Below are 20,854 nucleotides of genomic sequence, written 5' to 3' on the forward strand. Positions count from 1 at the left end.
AATTTTTAGTCGTGTCAGCTTCTTCTGTATCGGTCTCGAGTATCACCAGAGTTGCTAAGCCTATACATCGTGATTCAGATGCCCCTACCTATGGGCTTTATGCAACCTGCAGTGTCTTAAATACCACGAGAAACATTTTCATATTCTGTTCCCCGTTACACACAACCTATTAATCCTACAGAAAAAATGAACAGGACTTTTTTGTAAGTAATTTAATGTATTTAAATTTTGTGTTGCGATAGGTTTTCGCTGGAGGATGTGGTTTTCGAATTATTCAAGAAAATCGTATAAAAGCGACCTTAAAACCAGATTTTCTTGAATAACTCGAAAACTGTGTTCTCCATCGAAACCATATTCCAGTACAAAATTCAGCTACATTAAATTTTCTACCAAAAGATCCTCTTCATTTTTTCTGCAAGACTAATAGTTTGTGCGTTGTGAGCTACTGAATATGAAAATCTGGCATGTGGTTTTTGAAGGCATTGCGGGTTGCATAAAATCCACAGCTGCCGGCAGCTGTATCAATCACCCTTTCTACTCGTATTATAGGCACAGCCCGTTAATATCGACGGAAAGCTTCAGTAATTATCACTAGGTGAAAGCCCAATGAATGGGTTATCGAAAGGAAGGAAGTGAGCGGCTAACTGCCAAAAAAGGAGGCGAAGAAAGAAATAGCAGGATTTAAATGTTTCATCGCGGCGTGGTTATTACAGGCGGGACCCACGCTCGAACTGTAGAAGCACAAGGGCGGCAGTCAGCCTTGACTTTCTCAAAGGAACCGTCCTGGCATTTGTCCTGAGCGATTTATGAGAACTCACAGAAAATCTAAATCTGGACAGGGATGTGTACTCTGTTCTCCCTGAAAGAGAGTTCAGTGTCCAAGCAACCGCACCACCTCTCTCAGTAAGAAGAAAAGAATTTCTAGTCGACACTGTTCGACCTAAGAGGCAGTGGAACCCTTATGCCGTTCATAAGGCGCTTTAGGGCGACGAAATAAGAGTTTCTACCGTCCAAAATGCCTGTTACATGAGGTGCTCTTTCGGTGTCTAACAGATTACCCATCTTTCAAAAGACATGTTTCAGCACTGTAGTGTTGGAAAGAACAAAGAAGGGGTAAACATACGAACGAAATTAGAGAAAGAGCATTACTTTAAATGGAAAATGTATCTGAGGAAGTCAGCTCTTACTCCCTTGCTTGCCAGAAATGAAGTGATTCAGAGAAGCAACAAACAGTCTAAATCAGGAACCGCGTGTGTTGCTACAGATGTAAAACGCTGTACTAATTTTAGGCGACAGCTGTACAAATCGCCGTCCGTCCAGTCACATTGAGGTTGTTGGAGATTTCCCTGAAACGCTTGTCGCAAATGCTTAGATGGTTCCTTTGATAGGGGGCGATCTTGAATCCTAATCGTCGTTCCTAAATCAGGACTGCTAGGTGGGGACGAAAAGTTTCTTCCATCCAAGCTTAAATGCCAGCCTGTATACAAATGACAAAATACATCGCTTCCAGAGAGATAGTATTTGTTTTCGTTCTAGTATCGTCAAGAAGTAGAGTTTATGGCCGACTGGGAAACTGTTGGGTGGTATCACGTAACATATGGAATACCATATTAATTTTGGCACATCAGTGCCCCGTTAGTTTCGACAAGTGGAAGATAACTGTGTGTCAAGGCGAGAAAAGAACACTATGTGGACAAAATACATGCCCATTTTCATGGTAGTTATAACGATAAACACGCTGCTGTCTGTCTGTTCAGTACTGAGTGCTCAAGGGCGCCCCTACCTTGGGGCAAAGGAGGGTCGCCCCCTCCCCCCCCCCCCCCCCCCACCTCTTATAGAGACGAATAGATACACTGCAGTAGGTGTTTTTCTTTCAGGAAAATTGTTAAGAAGTCGTTAGTACGCAGGTATTTAACATGGTCGGAACTAGACTTTTGTAATGGCTACTTGCAAGTCGCTATTCGACTTCCAAAAGATTATAAATACTCCAAGCCCTAAGGTCTTGCCTCCCCATTCTCCGCGCTCCCCGCCTCCCCCCCCCCCCCCCCATACGACCCCCACTACAAATTAATCGTACGGGCGCTCTTATGAGCGATGGAAGCATAATATTAACAACTGAAGCATTTATGGATCAAATTACAGTTCACTGGCTTATATGTACAGTACAGAGTATTGCTAATTTTTGAAACCGGATAAACTAAGCGTTTGCGTTTGTGTCATTAGTGTGCTAACTACTCTTTATCGGTACTGCAACGAACTGACCAAGTTTTTTGGGAAGAAATGGCAGTACGTAGGATGGCACATAAACTCATTCATTTGGTAGCCGTAACATGCAATTTAATACGATAAATGTGCGTATCGGAGTGTATCATTATGATGGTGCATGCAAGGCTACATTCTGGCTAATACTCCACGAGTCTTCCTCGGTAGTCATAACGCGACACTCCAGGAAACTATATTTTCACAATTTCGTTTACGGATATCACAGATTTTCTGTAACTGGTATTTACTGATCTGTTCCGTTATGTCGGTCGCTTTGGCAAAAGTCTAATCACAACTGTTGACTTTGCTACTGTGTATTTCAGAAGTTTTAGTAATGTTTCAGCGTTCTTTTCACTGCTCGAGAAGCCTGTAGGGTGGTTCAAATTTCGGTCAACAGTCGCATACTACCGGAGACACACATGTAATGTGGCTGGAGATGCCACACAATCACAGCGATCTTCTATTTGGAGAAGAAATATGTTTTAGTAATTTTCTTCTACAGTCTTCCGAGGAGCGATTCCGAATGGCAGCCAGTGACGAACGGTGTTGACAATCCGGTATCTTCCACACGGCTCCTGCACGACGACCACCGTGAAGAGGCCAGACTATAATAACAACAAAAAAAGTCTTGAGAGTCGACAGACAAGTACTTCACGCGGTACTCCGCGACTGTTCACTGGGGCATTTCGCTCAGCTGGAGTAGTGCTCGCCGGCCACGCTCAGCGGTCGCTGGGCGGCCCCGACAGGCGCCACACGGCGTCGACGTCCGCGTCGTGGAGGCCGTCGCCGCCGAGGCGCGCCGCGGGTCAGTGCTGCAGCGAGTCGGCACTCAGGGTCAGCGTGGTCAGCACGCCGCGCCGCGACGGGTTCACGCCCAGGTTCTCCCAGTTGATCCACGACAGCCGCGCCGTCAGGTCTGCAACGGTTACGTACGAATACTACTACACTCGTCTACAGCAGCTGCAAAAACTATAGTCGGAGTCACGAACGATGGCGGTCGATTTTAGGACTGTTCTGCGCACCTACGTCACGTATGACGTAGGTCCCCGACAGCCAATGAGCGTTCATTGCGTTCTGAGCGCTCTGTTGTGAATGCCGCAGCTAATGCGAGCATTAAACGTGATCGTAGCTATTTGTTTAGTGAATTTCGATTCCATTCGTTGCGAGTTGCTATCGCTGATTGTGGTGGGAAGTGATAAATTCTGCATAAGTAAGCGAATGATGATGATGGTCGAAGTAGAGAGGATATAAAATGTAGACTGGCAATGGCAAGGAAAGCTTTTCTGAAGAAGAGAAATTTGTTAACATCGAGTATAGATTTGTGTCAGGAGGTCGTTTCTGAAAGTATTTGTATGGAGTGTAGCCATGTATGGAAGTGAAACATGGACGATAAATACACTCCTGGAAATTGAAATAAGAACACCGTGAATTCATTGTCCCAGGAAGGGGAAACTTTATTGACACATTCCTGGGGTCAGATACATCACATGATCACACTGACAGAACCACAGGCACATAGACACAGGCAACAGAGCATGCACAATGTCGGCACTAGTACAGTGTATATCCACCTTTCGCAGCAATGCAGGCTGCTATTCTCCCATGGAGACGATCGTAGAGATGCTGGATGTAGTCCTGTGGAACGGCTTGCCATGCCATTTCCACCTGGCGCCTCAGTTGGACCAGCGTTCGTGCTGGACGTGCAGACCGCGTGAGACGACGCTTCATCCAGTCCCAAACATGCTCAATGGGGGACAGATCCGGAGATCTTGCTGGCCAGGGTAGTTGACTTACACCTTCTAGAGCACGTTGGGTGGCACGGGATACATGCGGACGTGCATTGTCCTGTTGGAACAGCAAGTTCCCTTGCCGGTCTAGGAATGGTAGAACGATGGGTTCGATGACGGTTTGGATGTACCGTGCACTATTCAGTGTCCCCTCGACGATCACCAGTGGTGTACGGCCAGTGTAGGAGATCGCTCCCCACACCATGATGCCGGGTGTTGGCCCTGTGTGCCTCGGTCGTATGCAGTCCTGATTGTGGCGCTCACCTTCACGGCGCCAAACACGCATACGACCATCATTGGCACCAAGGCAGAAGCGACTCTCATCGCTGAAGACGACACGTCTCCATTCGTCCCTCCATTCACGCCTGTCGCGACACCACTGGAGGCGGGCTGCACGATGTTGGGGCGTGAGCGGAAGACGGCCTAACGGTGTGCGGGACCGTAGCCCAGCTTCATGGAGACGGTTGCGAATGGTCCTCGCCGATACCCCAGGAGCAACAGTGTCCCTAATTTGCTGGGAAGTGGCGGTGCGGTCCCCTACGGCACTGCGTAGGATCCTACGGTCTTGGCGTGCATCCGTGCGTCGCTGCGATCCGGTCCCAGGTCGACGGGCACGTGCACCTTCCGCCGACCACTGGCGACAACATCGATGTACTGTGGAGACCTCACGCCCCACGTGTTGAGCAATTCGGCGGTACGTCCACCCGGCCTCCCGCATGCCCACTATACGCCCTCGCTCAAAGTCCGTCAACTGCACATACGGTTCACGTCCACGCTGTCGCGGCATGCTACCAGTGTTAAAGACTGCGATGGAGCTCCGTATGCGACGGCAAACTGGCTGACACTGACGGCGGCGGTGCACAAATGCTGCGCAGCTAGCGCCATTCGACGGCCAACATCGCGGTTCCTGGTGTGTCCGCTATGCCGTGCGTGTGATCATTGCTTGTACAGCCCTCTCGCAGTGTCCGGAGCAAGTATGGTGGGTCTGACACACCGGTGTCAATGTGTTCTTTTTTCCATTTCCAGGAGTGTAGTTTTGACAAGAAGAGAATAGAAGCTTTCGAAATCTGATGCTACAGAAGAATGCTGAAAATTAGCTGGGTAGATCACATAACTAATCAGGAGGTATTGAATAGGATTGGGGAGAAGAGGAGTTTGTGGCACAACTTGACAAGAAGAAGGGACCGGTTGGTAGGACATGTTCTGAGGCATCAGGGGATCATAAATTTAGCATTGGAGGGCAGCGTGGAGGGTAAAAATCGTAGAGGGAGACCAAGAGATGAATACACTAAGCAGATTCAGAAAGATGTAAGTTGCAGTAAGTACTGGGAGATGAAGAAGCTTGCACAGGATAGAGTAGCATGGAGAGCTTCATCAAACCAGTCTCAGGACTGAAGACCACAACAACAAGAACAAGTAAGCGAGGGACCTAATTTGCGGGTATACGCTTTCTTCATGCGGAAAGCACGCGCATGCGCGAACGCAACTGTCGCTCGGAATCGTCAACAATGCAATCCCACCGTCCGTGCTCCAACATGCGCGAACCGCCATCGTTCGTGGATCGGGCTATAACAAAAGCGGAAAGCTAACTGTGGCGATTCGGGTGAAGGGTATTTAATTTCATTGCACTGTGTGGAAAGTTTTTTTGTTATTAATGAGTTACATAATTAATTGTTTGTTTGTTTATCTGCAGTCCAGAAACGCACAAAAATCTCATCGCCACAGTGCCTATATGGGAAGTAAAACAAGCTGGTGCAGCCTATGGACACGCACAGAGACTCTGAAATTGCAATTTTTATAGTAAGTGAGTTGATCTGCTCGAGACGTATCATACAACAAGAACTAAATTTTAAAGGTGACACATAAAAGCTTATTATGCGGGGGTTGGATGAAAAGTAGTGGCAACCTGTAATTCTTATATCGATTAGGAGTAGGTTTATTTTAAGCAACTGTGTATCTGCAATTTATGAAGTGTGCATTCTGTGTTGTTTGAACTCCTTGATGTAAGGCAAGAAAATTACAATTTTATAATGTATATATGAAAAAAGCAAAAGAATATGTGGAAATTTTAAATTAATATAATATGAATACGTTTATGAAAGAAATATGTTTGTTAAAAGCTGGTTCATGCTTAGGGCACTTGTATTTGTAACATGTAAACGCTATAGGGAAGTCCCCCCGCAACGAAAGTGGCATGGCGCGATGTAGAAGGTGGGTTTGGCGGTCGAACTGAGCAGTCCCTTTGTGTGAACGGCTCGCAGCGTGTGGCTAGCCTAAGAACGGTACACCTCGACGGCGCTAAGGTAATAGGAAGCTGCGTTAGCAGGGATCTGCCTCGGATGTGGATCTGGCTATTATTTGGTATTCACGGAATAATGGAATAGCTCTAATATGTTGAAAATCCGATGTCAAGAAGAGAGTTTATAGAGCATTCGCAACATCAAGAGCCGTGAGTACAGTTAGCCGCCATTTCGCCTGCCACTAATCTTCGCCACCGCTTCACAGACTTCATACATTCAGTTACGTGATGTATATTGGTGTGGACCAGTTAATTTGTGTGTTGTTCCAATAATAATCACATAAAACGTCAATTGTGTTCGAAACCGTAACTTCAATCCCTATCACGATCCTGCTTATGATCCTCACCCAAGTGCTACTAAAACCGAGCATCCTGATTTAAATGAACAATTCTGGCACTCGTGTGTTTAAAAGGATTTTTTTTTTGTCGAAAGTAAAAGGAGTAGCAAAAGTTAAAATAAGAGTAAAATTTGGATGCTTTGTCTATGGACTACTCCAAGTGAAACCGTTGAGGTAGGAAGTTTAAGTACAAAATTTAAAGATCAGTCAATAGGAAAGTGGAAACCTTAATTATTTAAAAGCTAAAACCATAAAAGTGAAATTGGATAGGCTTTTACCAAAGTATCCTTAGTTTATTATAAAATATAGTTTTATAGGATTACAGTGTAAGATTGAGTAAATATTATTGCCAAGGATACCTGCTTCACAGGTGATTACAGTACAAGTACATATAAATCTTTAATGAACCGATTTGCAGCAGTTCCGTTAGAAGTGAAGTTATGCACATTTTCAGAGACAGGGTATTTTTGGTACCAATCATGAATGGTTCCTTTAGAAGTTAATTAGGCCCAGTGTTGCATTTTATTACCTTGCAAAGTAATTTAAATGAATGATTAGCTATGAGAGATAGTTTTTAATTTTGCAATAATCAAAGAACCTTGGCTAGTGAATCTACACTCCTGGAAATTGAAATAAGAACACCGTAATTCATTGTCCCAGGAAGGGGAAACTTTATTGACACATTCCTGGGGTCAGATACATCACGTGATCACACTGACAGAACCACAGGCACATAGACACAGGCAACAGAGCATGCACAATGTCGGCACTAGTACAGTGTATATCCGCCTTTCGCAGCAATGCAGGCTGCTATTCTCCCATGGAGACGATCGTAGAGATGCTGGATGTAGTCCTGTGGAACGGCTTGCCATGCCATTTGCACCTGGCGCCTCAGTTGGACCAGCGTTCGTGCTGGACGTGCAGACCGCGTGAGACGACGCTTCATCCAGTCCCAAACATGCTCAATGGGGGACAGATCCGGAGATCTTGCTGGCCAGGGTAGTTGACTTACACCTTCTAGAGCACGTTGGGTGGCACGGGATACATGCGGACGTGCATTGTCCTGTTGGAACAGCAAGTTCCCTTGCCGGTCTAGGAATGGTAGAACGATGGGTTCGATGACGGTTTGGATGTACCGTGCACTATTCAGTGTCCCCTCGACGATCACCAGTGGTGTACGGCCAGTGTAGGAGATCGCTCCCCACACCATGATGCCGGGTGTTGGCCCTGTGTGCCTTGGTCGTATGCAGTCCTGATTGTGGCGCTCACCTGCACGGCGCCAAACACGCATACGACCATCATTGGCACCAAGGCAGAAGCGACTCTTATCGCTGAAGACGACACGTCTCCATTCGTCCCTCCATTCACGCCTGTCGCGACACCACTGGAGGCGGGCTGCATGATGTTGGGGCGTGAGCGGAAGACGGCCTAACGGTGTGCGGGACTGTAGCCCAGCTTCATGGAGACGGTTGCGAATGGTCCTCGCCGATACCCCAGGAGCAACAGTGTCCCTAATTTGCTGGGAAGTGGCGGTGCGGTCCCCTACGGCACTGCGTAGGATCCTACGGTCTTGGCGTGCATCCGTGCGTCGCTGCGGTCCGGTCCCAGGTCGACGGGCACGTGCACCTTCCGCCGACCACTGGCGACAACATCGATGTACTGTGGAGACCTCACGCCCCACGTGTTGAGCAATTCGGCGGTACGTCCACCCGGCCTCCCGCATGCCCACTATACGCCCTCGCTCAAAGTCCGTCAACTGCACATACGGTTCACGTCCACGCTGTCGCGGCTTGCTACCAGTGTTAAAGACTGCGGTGGAGCTCCGTATGCCACGGCAAACTGGCTGACACTGACGGCGGCGGTGCACAAATGCTGCGCAGCTAGCGCCATTCGGCGGCCAACACCGCGGTTCCTGGTGTGTCCGCTGTGCCGTGCGTGTGATCATTGCTTGTACAGCCCTCTCGCAGTGTCCGGAGCAAGTATGGTGGGTCTGACACACCGGTGTCAATGTGTTCTTTTTTCCATTTCCAGGAGTGTATACCAGTTTATAGGTCCACATCACATTGTCGTCCTATTAAGAAAAAAATGAACTATTACTGTTACTAAGGAAAACTGCTACAAGCAGAGGAGCTTAAACAGTTTATTTAAGATGTTGTTCATCTTTATTTGTGTTATTCATGTCAGTCAAGATAGAAGCCCCTCATGTCAAATTTAGTTCTGCACTTCATACAGTGATGTTTCAGTATTTTGAATAAGTAATACTATTGATTGTGGCCGTCATTAGTATGAGCTCAGTGCAATTTTGCTCCCCATAATGTACTGGTGTGTGTGCTATTGGTAACTGCTGCTACACACAGTACAGAGTGCACTGTGTCAGTCTGTATCCTGTTTGCTGTGCAAAGGGAAATCTCAACAAAAGTAACTTTAATAAGTAATACCCAATTTTCTCAAATATTTATTTCCAAATTGATGTGCCTAATTAGGCTGGCGACCGTTTATTTTTTCTCATTCACTTCTAATTTTTCCACTTCTGTTAACTCCGCCGCGCGGGATTAGCCGAGCGGTCTTGGCGCTGCAGTCATGGACTGTGCGGCTGGTTGCGGCGGAGATTCGAGTCAACCCTCGGGCATGGGTGTGTGTGTGTTTGTCCTTAGGGTAATTTAGGTTAAGTAGTGTGTAAGCTTAGGGACTGATGACCTTAGCAGTTAAGTCCTATAAGATTTAACACACATTTGAATATTTTTTTGTTAACTCCCAAGGTTAAGGCCGGTTTGGTTTTACTGTTAACTTCGCAAATTCTAAATTATAGTCCGATACCCTTTTCCATTAGACACACGCACGGTCGAACTTTGAAATCCTCTCAGAGGGTAACGGTAGCATGTTTCACGGCATGTTAGTGTTATGCGTAGCTTTTCCCGTGACAGAACTAAAGGTTCAGTAGTTACGGAATAGAGTTATAAACACTGCCGTAGCTTGAAGGATGTGCGTCAAAAGGCAGTGGCGCTGTCTGTAGCTGTGTTTGGGTCAGCTGCAGTGTGCACTGTCTGAAAGTGCGGGAGGCCAGTTCAAGCGCCTTAACAGCACGAGTGGATCAAGACAGAAGTGGCACGAGGTCGGACTGCATGACATTGTTTTCGGGGACTGTGTGAGGTGCGTGTGTGGGACGCAGCGTTGCCACATCCTATAGTGGCGAACTCCGTGGCAGAGCTCCTGTGTGCGCAGGGGGTGGAGATACTGTAACATCCATTGTATTCACCCGATAGAGCCGTGCGATTACGACCTGTCAGCCAAAATGAAGGAACCTCTTCATGACATGCGCTACGACACAAGAGAAGACATTAGCGCCATAGGGCGGTTCTCGCGAAACATCGACAGAGACGGGGGAAGGACATCGAGATGCGGGGCAATTATATTGAGGGCATGTGGTACGGCGAACGCTTGTCAATAAAGTCTGATATGAATTATAACAGTGTTGCCACTACTTTTCATCCAACCTATGTATACGACAGAACTGAATAATTGTTTTAGGTCGATTGGTAATTAAAAGATTAGCATGATTTCACGATTATCTTCAAAGTGCATCTTTCTGTACACTAGCTGATCAAGAGTATCAGGACACCTGTTAGCGGACCTTAGTATGCGGTGTAAATGACGGCTTGAACTCTGCTGGGGATAAAATTCCTTTACTTCACGTCAAAGATCGCAAATTTTTTCATGATCAGACCACAGTCTATAATTCCCATCTTCAGATCTGTTTTATAAAAACTTGTCCTAATATGTTCAAATGTGTGTGAAATCTTATGGGACTTTACTGCTAAGGCCATCAGTCCCTAAGCTTACACACTACTTAACCTAAATTATCGTAAGGTCAAACACACACACCCATGCCCGAGGGAGGACGAGAAACCTCCGCCGGGACCAGCCGCACGGTCATGTCCTAATATGCTGGAACCATAGTGGTATCGTCAAATGCTAAACACTAAATTAGCGCCAGCATGGTCAAATGTATATAAATATCAGTGTTTCGGAAACGTGTTTTAAGATGTGCACTTATTGTATTTCATTTTACCTTTTATTATTACTGTTTTTAACTACCAATGCAAGAAGTGACCCATCGTATATCTAAAAACTCCAATTTATTTTTCACCTTTAAGTTTTAAATCCGATCTAAATATCTCCTCTATCTGTTTCTTGTTTTTTTCCCCCCTAATTTAATTTTTATTGTGAACTGGCTGAAGAGCTCGTTGCCTGTACTAGGACTGTTGATATTTTTCAAAATACCTGGAAACGGATATATTGATTTAAAAAATATGCAATTATACGCCTCCGATGTATCGAGAATAGCATCGGTGACATCGACATCGACAGCAAAGATATCGACGTGACTGCCTATAAAATATCTGATGCACATTGTAAACATACTGCCGGTTTAAAGCTGTATATTCAAATACTGATTTATTATTAGATATCCTGTACATCAACAAGTTAGCATCGTGCCTTTTCCTTTTAGAACAAGAATTGAAAGGAAAACGATGCACTTTCATGCTTGGCGATAACCACTGTGCCAGCAATGGTAACTGCATTTAAGTGGCACAATAAAAGGTGTCCCATGGGTCCGTCGTTCGGTTTCGTCACACATCGGATTTATCTGGAACACTTCATGTCGACTTGCCTGATTTTTTCGTTTCTGCCAATGCCAGCGACCTAGCAGTTGTAGTGTCAAAACTGCGTGGTGAAGTTAAACGTTGCAGTTTCATGTTGGTAGCACCGAGAGCCGACTACGTCAGCATTTCCCCTCACACGTCTCCGCCAAACACCAACGCTGTCATTTCGATTTTTGTTCATCATTTTCAGCAACTGTTTTCGAAGAACGCCGATGTGAAAAAAAAGTAGTAGAGTGCTATTCTTCATATTGGAAAATCTTGTTATTCCATTCACACCCCTGCATCCCTCCCTCCCCCTCCCCCCCCCCCCCTCCCAGTGCAATTGGACTTCTTTTGTGCCCACGTACACTTACTTCACGCAATCAAAGAGAAAGATTTGACGTGATGAAATCTCGAAAAGTGGTAAGACTCGTTCACACTGTGAAAGTGTAATTGGGCCTAATTATGCAATAAGGATCCAACCACAATTTTCTGGATTTTTGGATTTATGTTGGAAAATGTGTCTGAAGGTGTGTACCATGTTATGCAAAATAGAACCAATTCCTTTGTGTAATGTGCTGCCATCTAGAGAGTGCAGAACTGCTAGCACTAGAATCGAAGGTGCAGTGATTTGCAATACGGAACAACGTCATGTCTACAGGTCCTTAGCAGGCAAAAGCATGACTTTAAAGGAACCGCACAACTTGAAAAGAGTAATGTTAATAGTAAAGAAGACATACATCAGAATAAAGTAACCTTGCTGCAACTTCGTCAGATTAGAATCTTAAAGAGCAAACCCTTCTTTGTATTTATGAATACAGAATTAGATGAGAATTTTGTTGAAGTTGATGTCAAGAAAAGAAGAAAGTGTTCAAATGGCTCTGAGCACTATGGGACTTAACTTCTGAGGTCATCAGTCCCCTAGAACTTAGAACTACTTAAACCTAACTAACCTAAGAACATCACACACATCCATGCCCGGGGCAGGATTCGAACCCGCAACCGTAGCGGTCGCGCGGTTCCAGACTGTAGCGCCTAGAACCGCTCGGCCACTCCGGCCGGCAAGAAAAGAAGAGCTGGCAGCCCAAAGTCTGCAGTAAACTTCTCCTCGCTCCTGTTACCTTTGTGGCCTATTGAAAAAAACCTATATCACAGCCAAAATTGGACGACATCGCATCCATTATGCATCTCATTCCGAGTGATGCTGCCACGTTTAACATTAATATTTCAATAGATTGTGGTATTGTGCATGATGTTGACGGGGTTGATGGGGAGCTGGACTTCACCTTGGAATAACATGGGATTCATTGTACAAAATGTATTATTTTTCTTGCCATTGCATTGTATTATGTTCATATTGTTTGGTAAATAATTGATGATGATATTTGGTTTGTGGGTCGCTCAACTGCGCGGCTGTCAACGCCCGTACAAATTCCCAATCGTTGCTGAGTCCAATGTCGCCACTTTTATGAATGATGATGAAATGATGAGGACAACACAAACACCTAGTCATCTCAAGGCAGGTGAAAATCCCTGACCCAGCCGGGAATCGAACCCGGGACCGAGTGCTCGGGAAGCTAGAACGCGACCGCGAGACCACGAGCTGCGGACGTAAATAATTGAAATTGAATATATTAATACATGCTGACATCACAATTGACAGGTTTTTCACGCTCTTGAAGCACACTGTCCAGTCCCTCAAAATACAACACAAAAGATCCAAGTGCCATTTTAACCTATTGAAGTAAGCAATAAGGAACCAACTCCCGTTTGGGCCCTTTCCACCTAAGGAAATCTATATTTTATACCTTTCTTTATTTTAAATGTTGGTGTCTAACATGTACACTGTAATAACATTCTCACATTGTCTACACATTGTACGTGTTGAATTTTATTTTCAATGTCTCGCAAAACATGATGTAGCTCAAAACTACTAGGATTGGAACTTTAATAGTAGCAAGTATTTATTTACAGTTCGTACAAAACAGGTACGTGTTTCACAGTTTTACTGACCTTCAAAGTCGTCACCAGCATTGTGTATAGCCCGTTGCCAGCGATGTGGAAGTCGTAGGATACTCTTAGCAGTGCCAGTTGTGTTGACAGTTCGAGCGGCGCGGTCTATTGCCCGACGAATTTGTAGCAGTTCTGAAGAGAATGCCGTGAATTGTTTTCTTCAGTTTAGAAACCGAGTTGAACTCGGTACGGGCTTTTGTTCAAGTTTCTAGAACATACCTTCACCGACGAGTCAAGCAGCATATTACTCCAGGCACAGCGACAATCTTTCTTCCCACGAACAATACGAGACTGGAATAGAAGGGAGAACCGATAGAGGTACTCAAGGTACCCTCCGCCACACACCGTCAGGTGGCTTGCGGAGTGTGGATGTAGATGTAGATGAACTCACGAGGGCTTAAGTCAGGGGAGTGCAGTAGGTGGTATAGCACTTAGCAGCCCCATCAGTGAAACAAATCAGTAACAGCCTGCACTGTATGTGCTCGAGCATTGTCCTGCAAATTGATGGTTAGGTCCTGCAGAAAGTGTCATCACTTCTGTCTCTATGCTATTCATTTTTGGAACAAATCCTACGACCAGCTTAGAGACAGAAGTGATGACACTTTCTGCAGGACCTGACCATCATTTTGCAGGACAATGCTCAAGCACGTACAGTGCAAGCTGTTACTGATTTGTTTGACTGATGGGGCTGCTAAGTGCAATACCACCTACTGAAGTTCCCTGATTCAAGCCCTCATAAGTTCAATTCAGTTTCTAAACTGAAGGAAACACTTCACGACATTCGCTTCCGAACTGCTACAAATGCGTCGGGCAATAGACCGCGCCGCTCGAACTGTCGACACAACTGGCACTGCTAAGAGTATCCTACAACTTCCACATCGCTGGCAAAGGGTTATACACAATGCTGGTGACTCCTCTGAAGGTGAGTAAAACTTTTAAACACGTATCTGTTTTGTACGAGCTGTAAATAAATAGTTGTCACTATTAAAGTTCCAACCCTCGTATAAATTTGGAGTTGGTTCCATATTGGATAACTGGGCCCAATTAGTTGTACTGCAATTTTAAAAGAACAGCTACAAATATTTACCAAAATTTTGAAAAAAGTATAAAATGAAAATATCGACACTCGATATTTTCATTTTTACATCTTTCTTTCTTTCTTTCGCTTACGGCATAGTCCCGCAGCTATCCCAGGGTCGGCGTGGTTAGAACGGATTTGGCAATGTTAGTGTGTAGGGGTGGCCGGATGCCCTTCCTGCCCCCACCCCGTACCCCCAGGGACGGAATCAGTGTACCCCATGTGTCTGCGTCTGGTGTAAATCGTAAAATGGTGCGAACGTGTTTCAAATGTCTGCGACGCGTGTAACTTAGGCGGAACGTGGGGACCAGCCCGGTATTCACCTAGCTGGATGTGGAAAACCGCCTAAAAACCACATCCAGGCTGGCCGGCACACCGACCCACGTCGTCAATCCGCCGGGCGGATTCGATCCGGGGCCGGCGCGCCTACCCTAGTGCAGGAAGCAGTGCGTTGATTTGATTTGATTTGATTTTAACAGGAGAGCTAAAATAGCTTAGGTCTAACCCGGCACTGCCCGCACCGAAACTAGGTTTATTGTGCGGTATCGCTCCCTGTATATCTAGTAAAGCCAACCAGTGCCCTTAAATAGTGCAAGGAGTCCCTCTACCAGTTATTTGTTAGACACAATTTCTTCAGATCTAGTTGTCCCGAAGATTCTGTATCTTTTACTCTCCAATGCCATGCATTCAAAGATTAGGTGTGATGCAGTTTCTTCACCCTCATCACAGATCCTACATTTAGGGTCCTCGGAGCGCGTTAGTACTCTCGGCTACCCTGGCTGGTATTTTCATTTTTACATCTATATATCGGAATAAACAGTCGATACACGTCGATGTTATTGGAAAAAATATTCGCCAACAGCCCTAATCTGTATCACTGACAGGTCCCCCGCCCACACGGAGCGCGGGGGTATAAAATGACAAGAATAACAATAGATAAGTAAACACGAGGGAGCGCCAGCGCCGCCGCCGACTGACCGCTGGTGTTCCACTCTGCGCGCTCGGCCGCCTTCACCTCGCCGCGCAGGCAGCGCTCCACGTAGGTGAGCGGGTCACAGTCGGCCGCCAGCACCTCACGCAGCAGCGCGATGTACGCGATGGCCAGCCGCAGCGTGTCGATCTTGCTGAGCCGCTTCTCGTACGGGAACGTGGGCACGTGCACGCGCAGTTCGTCGAACGCCGAGTTGATGCTGCTGAAACCACAACAGGGACCGAGCACAGGTTGATGGCGTGCGTCCCTCCGGCGCCAGCCACTTACACTCTACTGTTATCGTTAGCTTCCTAGCGTCTAGCGGGCGAGAGCCACTCTACAGTGCACCTGAAACTGTACAAAGCCGAGCTGATCCATCGTAGCTTAACCGCTCTCCACTGCAGCCCAGTCCTATCCCTCGACAGCATACCTCGTGTGACTAACCTGAGTGAGGTCATGCGGCAGTGGTTGTTAGGTGACCTCGGAGGCCATGAACGCAATTTATACACTACTGGCCATTAGAATTGCTGCACCAAGAAGAAATGTAGATAATAAGCGGGTCTTCATTGGACAAATATATTATACTGGAACTGATATGTGATTACATTTTCACGCAATTTGGGTGCATAGATCCTGAGAACTCAGTACCCACAACAACCACCTCTGGCCGTAATAACGGCCTTGATACGCCTGGGTATTGAGTCAAACAGGGCTTGGATGGCGTGTACAGGTACAGCTGCCCGTGCAGCTTCAACACGATACCACAGTTCATCAAGTGTAGTGACTAGCTTATTGTGACGAGCCAGTTGCTCGGCCACCATTGACCGGACGTTTTCAATTGATGAGAGATCTGGAGAATGTGCTGGCCAAGACAGCAGTCGAACATTTTCTGTATTCAGAAAGGCCCTACAGGACCTGCAACATGCGGTCGTGCATTATCCTGCTGAAATGTACGGTTTCGCAGGGATCGAATGATGGGTAGAGCCACGGGTCGTAACACATCTAAATTGTAACGTACACTGTTCAAAGTGCCGTCAATGCGAACAAAAGGTGACCGAGACGTGTAACCGATGGCACCCCATACCATCACGCCGGGTGATACGCCAGTGTGGCGATGACGAACACACGCTTCCAATGTGCGTTCACCGCGATGTCGGAAAACACGGATACGACCATCATGATGCTGTAAACAGAACCTGGATTCATCCGAAAAAATGACATTTTGCCATTCGTGCACCCGGGTTCGTCGTTGAGTACACCATCGCAAGCGCTCCTGTCTGTGATGCAGTGTCAAGGGTAACCGCGCCCATGGTCTCAGAGCTGATAGTCCATGCTGCTGCAAACGTCGTCGAACTGTTTGTGCAGGTGGTTGCTGTCTTGCAAACGTCCCCATCTGGTGACTCAGGGATCGGGACGTGGCTGCACGATCCGTTACAGCCATGCGGATAAGATGCCTGTTATCTCGACTGGTAGTGATACGAGGCCGTTGGGATCCAGGACGGCGTTCCGTATTACCCTCCTGAACGCACCGATTCCATATTCTGCTAACGGTCATTGGATCTCGACCAACGCGAGCAGCAGTGTCGCGATACGATAAACCGCAACCGCGATAGACTACAATCCGACCTTTATCGAAGTCGGAAACGTGATGGTACGCATTTCTCCTCCTTACACGAGGCATCACAACAACAACGTTTCAGCAGGTAACGCCGGTCAACTGCTGTTTGTGTACGAGAAATCGGTTGGAAACTTTCCTCATATCAGCACGTTGCAGGTGTCGCCACCGGCGCCAACCTTGTGTGAATGCTCTGAAAAGCTAATCATTTGCATATCACAGCATGTTCTTCCTGTCGGTTAAATTTCGCGTCTGTAGCATCTTCCTGGTGTAGAAATTTTAATGGCCCGTAGTGTATCCGTGAAGTATTTTGCTGCTGCTTACTTGTATGAAGGTAGACACGAAATCCACTGAGAAAATTCCGTGGGTTGTTTAGTGATATTGTCTGGGTATTTTAGAAAAATTTAAAGCGTCTGTGGTGCCTCGTTGCAAAGTACTAATGTAATTAAGATTATTCTGTTCGTTGCCACAATTGCCTTCGTTTCTGTGAAACTAGCTACACAGCAGTGAGAAAGCAACGTCAAAACGTGCAACACAAAACACACAGAGCCATACAACAGCGGCCCTCACATGCTAAAGAACTGTGACGTGCCTGCCGTCTCTTCCATTGCATTCACTGGACCCGTACACGAAGCACACATAAGCCAATTCTTCATCAGTAAATCTCCTCGTATTGCTGTGTATCACTGATGACATACAACTAACGCTGCTGGAAAAAACAAAACCGAAACTGAACCGAAGAGTACCGAATGCAAGCTCGAAGGAATAGAATGAAGGGTGGTGAGACGGAGGGGAGGGGGGGGGGGGGGGCTAGCGCTGTCAACAACAGGCCCCAGAGTCAATGAAACAAGTCTGTTTTCAAACGAAACACGTAGGATATAGAGGGTTACAATTATTGATCTATATGAAATAAAGTCATCATAGCTTCTGAACGGTTTGCGTTAGGACGTTCACACTGCACGGTTGGCCGCGGGGCTTGATGGGAATTGCACGGTTTGGTTTTGCGACGAAGCCCACTTTCATTTGGATGCGTTCGTCAATAAGCAAAACCGAGCGAGGTTACGCAGTGGCTAGCACACTGGACTCTCATTCGGGAGGACGACGGTTCAATCTCGTGTCCGGCCATCCTGATTTAGGTTTTCCGCGATTTTCCTGAATCGCCCCAGGCAAATGCCGGGATGGTTCCTTTCAAAGGGTACGGCAGTATTCCTTCCCCGTCCTTCCCTAATCCAATGAGACCGATGACCACGCTGTCTGGTCTTCCCCCTCAAAACAACCCAACCCAATAAGCAAAATGGCTCATTTGCGGGACCTAGAATCCGCATTTGAATTTCGAGATCTCTCTTCACCCTCAACGGATGACTGTGTGATGTGCAATATCCAGTCACGGAATAAACTGTACGATATTCCTTGATGGCACGGTGGCTACCGAACGGTAAGTGAAGGTTTTGGAAGATGATTTCATCCCCGTTATCCAAACCGACCCTGATTTCGACAAGATGATGTTCATGCAAGACGGAGCTCGATCCCATCGAAGCGAGAGAGTGTCTGATGTCCTGGAGGAGCGTTTTGGGGACAGCATTCTGCCTCGGGTGTACCCAGAGGCCATTGGCATGTGCTTCAATTGGCCGCCATAGTCTCCGGGTCTGAACACGTACGACCCCTTTTTGTGGAGCTATATTAAAGACAAGGTGTACATCAATAGCCCCAAAACCATTGCTGAGCTGAAAACAGCCATTCAGGGGGTCATCGACAGCATCGATCTTCCGGCACTTCAGCGGGTCACGCAGAATTTCGCTATTCGTCTGAACCACATCATCGCCAATGATGGCAGGCATATCGAACATGTCATAACCTGGGTCTAAATATCTGTAGTGACGTCTACATGTTGAATAAGGCGTATGCATGCCGTAGTTTGTAACTAATTTACGTTTTCTTTCATATAGTTCAATAACTGCCTCTCTGTACCATCGACATTTACAGTGTTGTGCACATATTTTGAGTGCAATACACGTGCAAAGATATATGGGGGCAAGCAATTAAACGAAACGCAGTTACTTCGTGGCGTGTCCTTGGTGACTACGCTTCGCTTGTTCCGCAATACTCAGAAAATATCCCTGACAAACTTACGAAATTTTCTCAGTGGGGTTCGTGTTCGCCTTCAGTATACAAATGACGCTATAAGGACCTCAGTGATTCAACGTTACAACCACTGCAAAAGCAGCTACTTGCGTTCTGCAGACGAAGCTGAGCAATACACAGAGCGTAACGGAGATAAGTGCAGACATTTCTATTGGTGATCGGTATTTACGCCAGTATTTACATCAATGTTTACGTCATTTGCACACTAATCATTATAGCTACTACAAGTCGCGTGTTTTTAGGTTGGTTACTACCTCCGAGTATGTGTGCCAAGAGCAAGTCATTAATGCTTATTTTTCCCTGGAAACGGTTCGCTGTTGGACTGTGGTCGCACGGAAACAAAACGGTTAGTCTATACTGACAGGTATAGTCCACTTACAAATGGAGCAGTTACGACCATGCAGAAAACATCAGGACATAAGGTTTGTGACGTGCTTATGGGATTACTGCCCGAAGCAGAGAAAAAAACAACCGACACAGTGATGTGTGTACGTATCAAGGCGCTACGTATAAAAATAGCTGCACTTGTACCCGTTACACACTGTATGTCAAACAGGCACATCAAGGTGTGAACAACAACAGCTTGGCATGGATAACGAACTGAAAAGGAACCCTTTTGTTTTGAGAAAAATATATCATTTTTCTAGTATTTAATCTGACGACAGTCACTAATCTTACAATGAACCAGTTTCAAGCTGTGGCCCACATCCATTATATTGCTTCTTTTATCTCGCCAGGTGACAGTCACTGGTTTTGTACTAGTAGTACCAGGTCGTCCACACACCACTCTAGAACACACTGACCACTCAGCTACGGACGTGGACGCATAAACAAAGAGAAGTCTAAAATTCTGTATGAATCTTCATCTTTCATTACGACTGTCAGATAAAAGATTTATTTTCATATTTACAGAATAATGTAGAATAATTAGGAGACAACACAACGAAAAGACAAAAAAAAAATCGTGAAACTGCACTGTAATACTATCCATTAAAAAGTCACGTTCATAGATCAGATCATCCTAGCCAGAAGGCTGGCGAGCAAAGCCTTCTGTCGTTTCTATGGTGTGAAATATACTACACTTCTAAGAAATACTTTCCGAAAACACTTTCTAACACATTTACAAATGAATAATAACAGATTTTTCTTTTTCTTGCAACTGCCACTGCGCATTTTACATCCACTTTATTTCTGTACTGTCAGTTTTTGTGGCTGCTCAAATGTAAAAAGTCATCTACTACTTTCAGTGCCTCATTTCTTGTTCTAATTCCCTCGGCAATCAGCTCAACTACACTCAGCTACCCATTTGCTACTTTTTTATGTTCATCTTGTAACCTTCTTTCAAGAGAGTGTACATTCCATTTAACAGGCCTCCCGTATCCTTTCCTGTCTGTGTCAGAAGTACAATGTCAAATCTAGAGATTCCTGTGTCTTCGCTCTGAACTACGAGGGCAGTTCAATAAGTAATGCAACACATTTTTTTTCTCGGCCAATTTCGGTTGAAAAAACCGGAAATTTCTTGTGGAATATTTTCAAACATTCCCGCTTCGTCTCGTATAGTTTCATTGACTTCCGACAGGTGGCAGCGCTGTACGGAGCTGTTAAAATGGCATCTGTAATGGATGTGCGTTGCAAACAACGGGCAGTGATAGAGTTTCTTTTGGCGGAAAACCAGGGCATCTCAGATATTCATAGGCGCTTGCAGAA

General features: G+C 46.0%; 1 protein-coding gene across 1 annotated transcript in view; it reads right to left on the reverse strand.

Annotated features, from left to right (window-relative positions):
- Positions 1-3,068: 3,068 nt before the first annotated feature.
- LOC124795566 (heart- and neural crest derivatives-expressed protein 1-like) overlaps positions 3,069-20,854 on the reverse strand; it is a 64,004-nt gene continuing 46,218 nt past the window's right edge. The window contains exons 6-8 of the mRNA XM_047259639.1: positions 16,275-16,279; positions 15,399-15,613; positions 3,069-3,178 (exon numbers count right to left, since the gene is read on the reverse strand). Coding sequence (XP_047115595.1) covers positions 3,069-3,178; positions 15,399-15,613; positions 16,275-16,279 — 330 coding nt within the window. The remainder of the gene's footprint in view (positions 3,179-15,398; positions 15,614-16,274; positions 16,280-20,854) is intronic.

This window comes from Schistocerca piceifrons, chromosome 4 (assembly GCF_021461385.2).
Source record: "Schistocerca piceifrons isolate TAMUIC-IGC-003096 chromosome 4, iqSchPice1.1, whole genome shotgun sequence".
NCBI classification, from domain to species: domain Eukaryota; kingdom Metazoa; phylum Arthropoda; class Insecta; order Orthoptera; family Acrididae; genus Schistocerca; species Schistocerca piceifrons.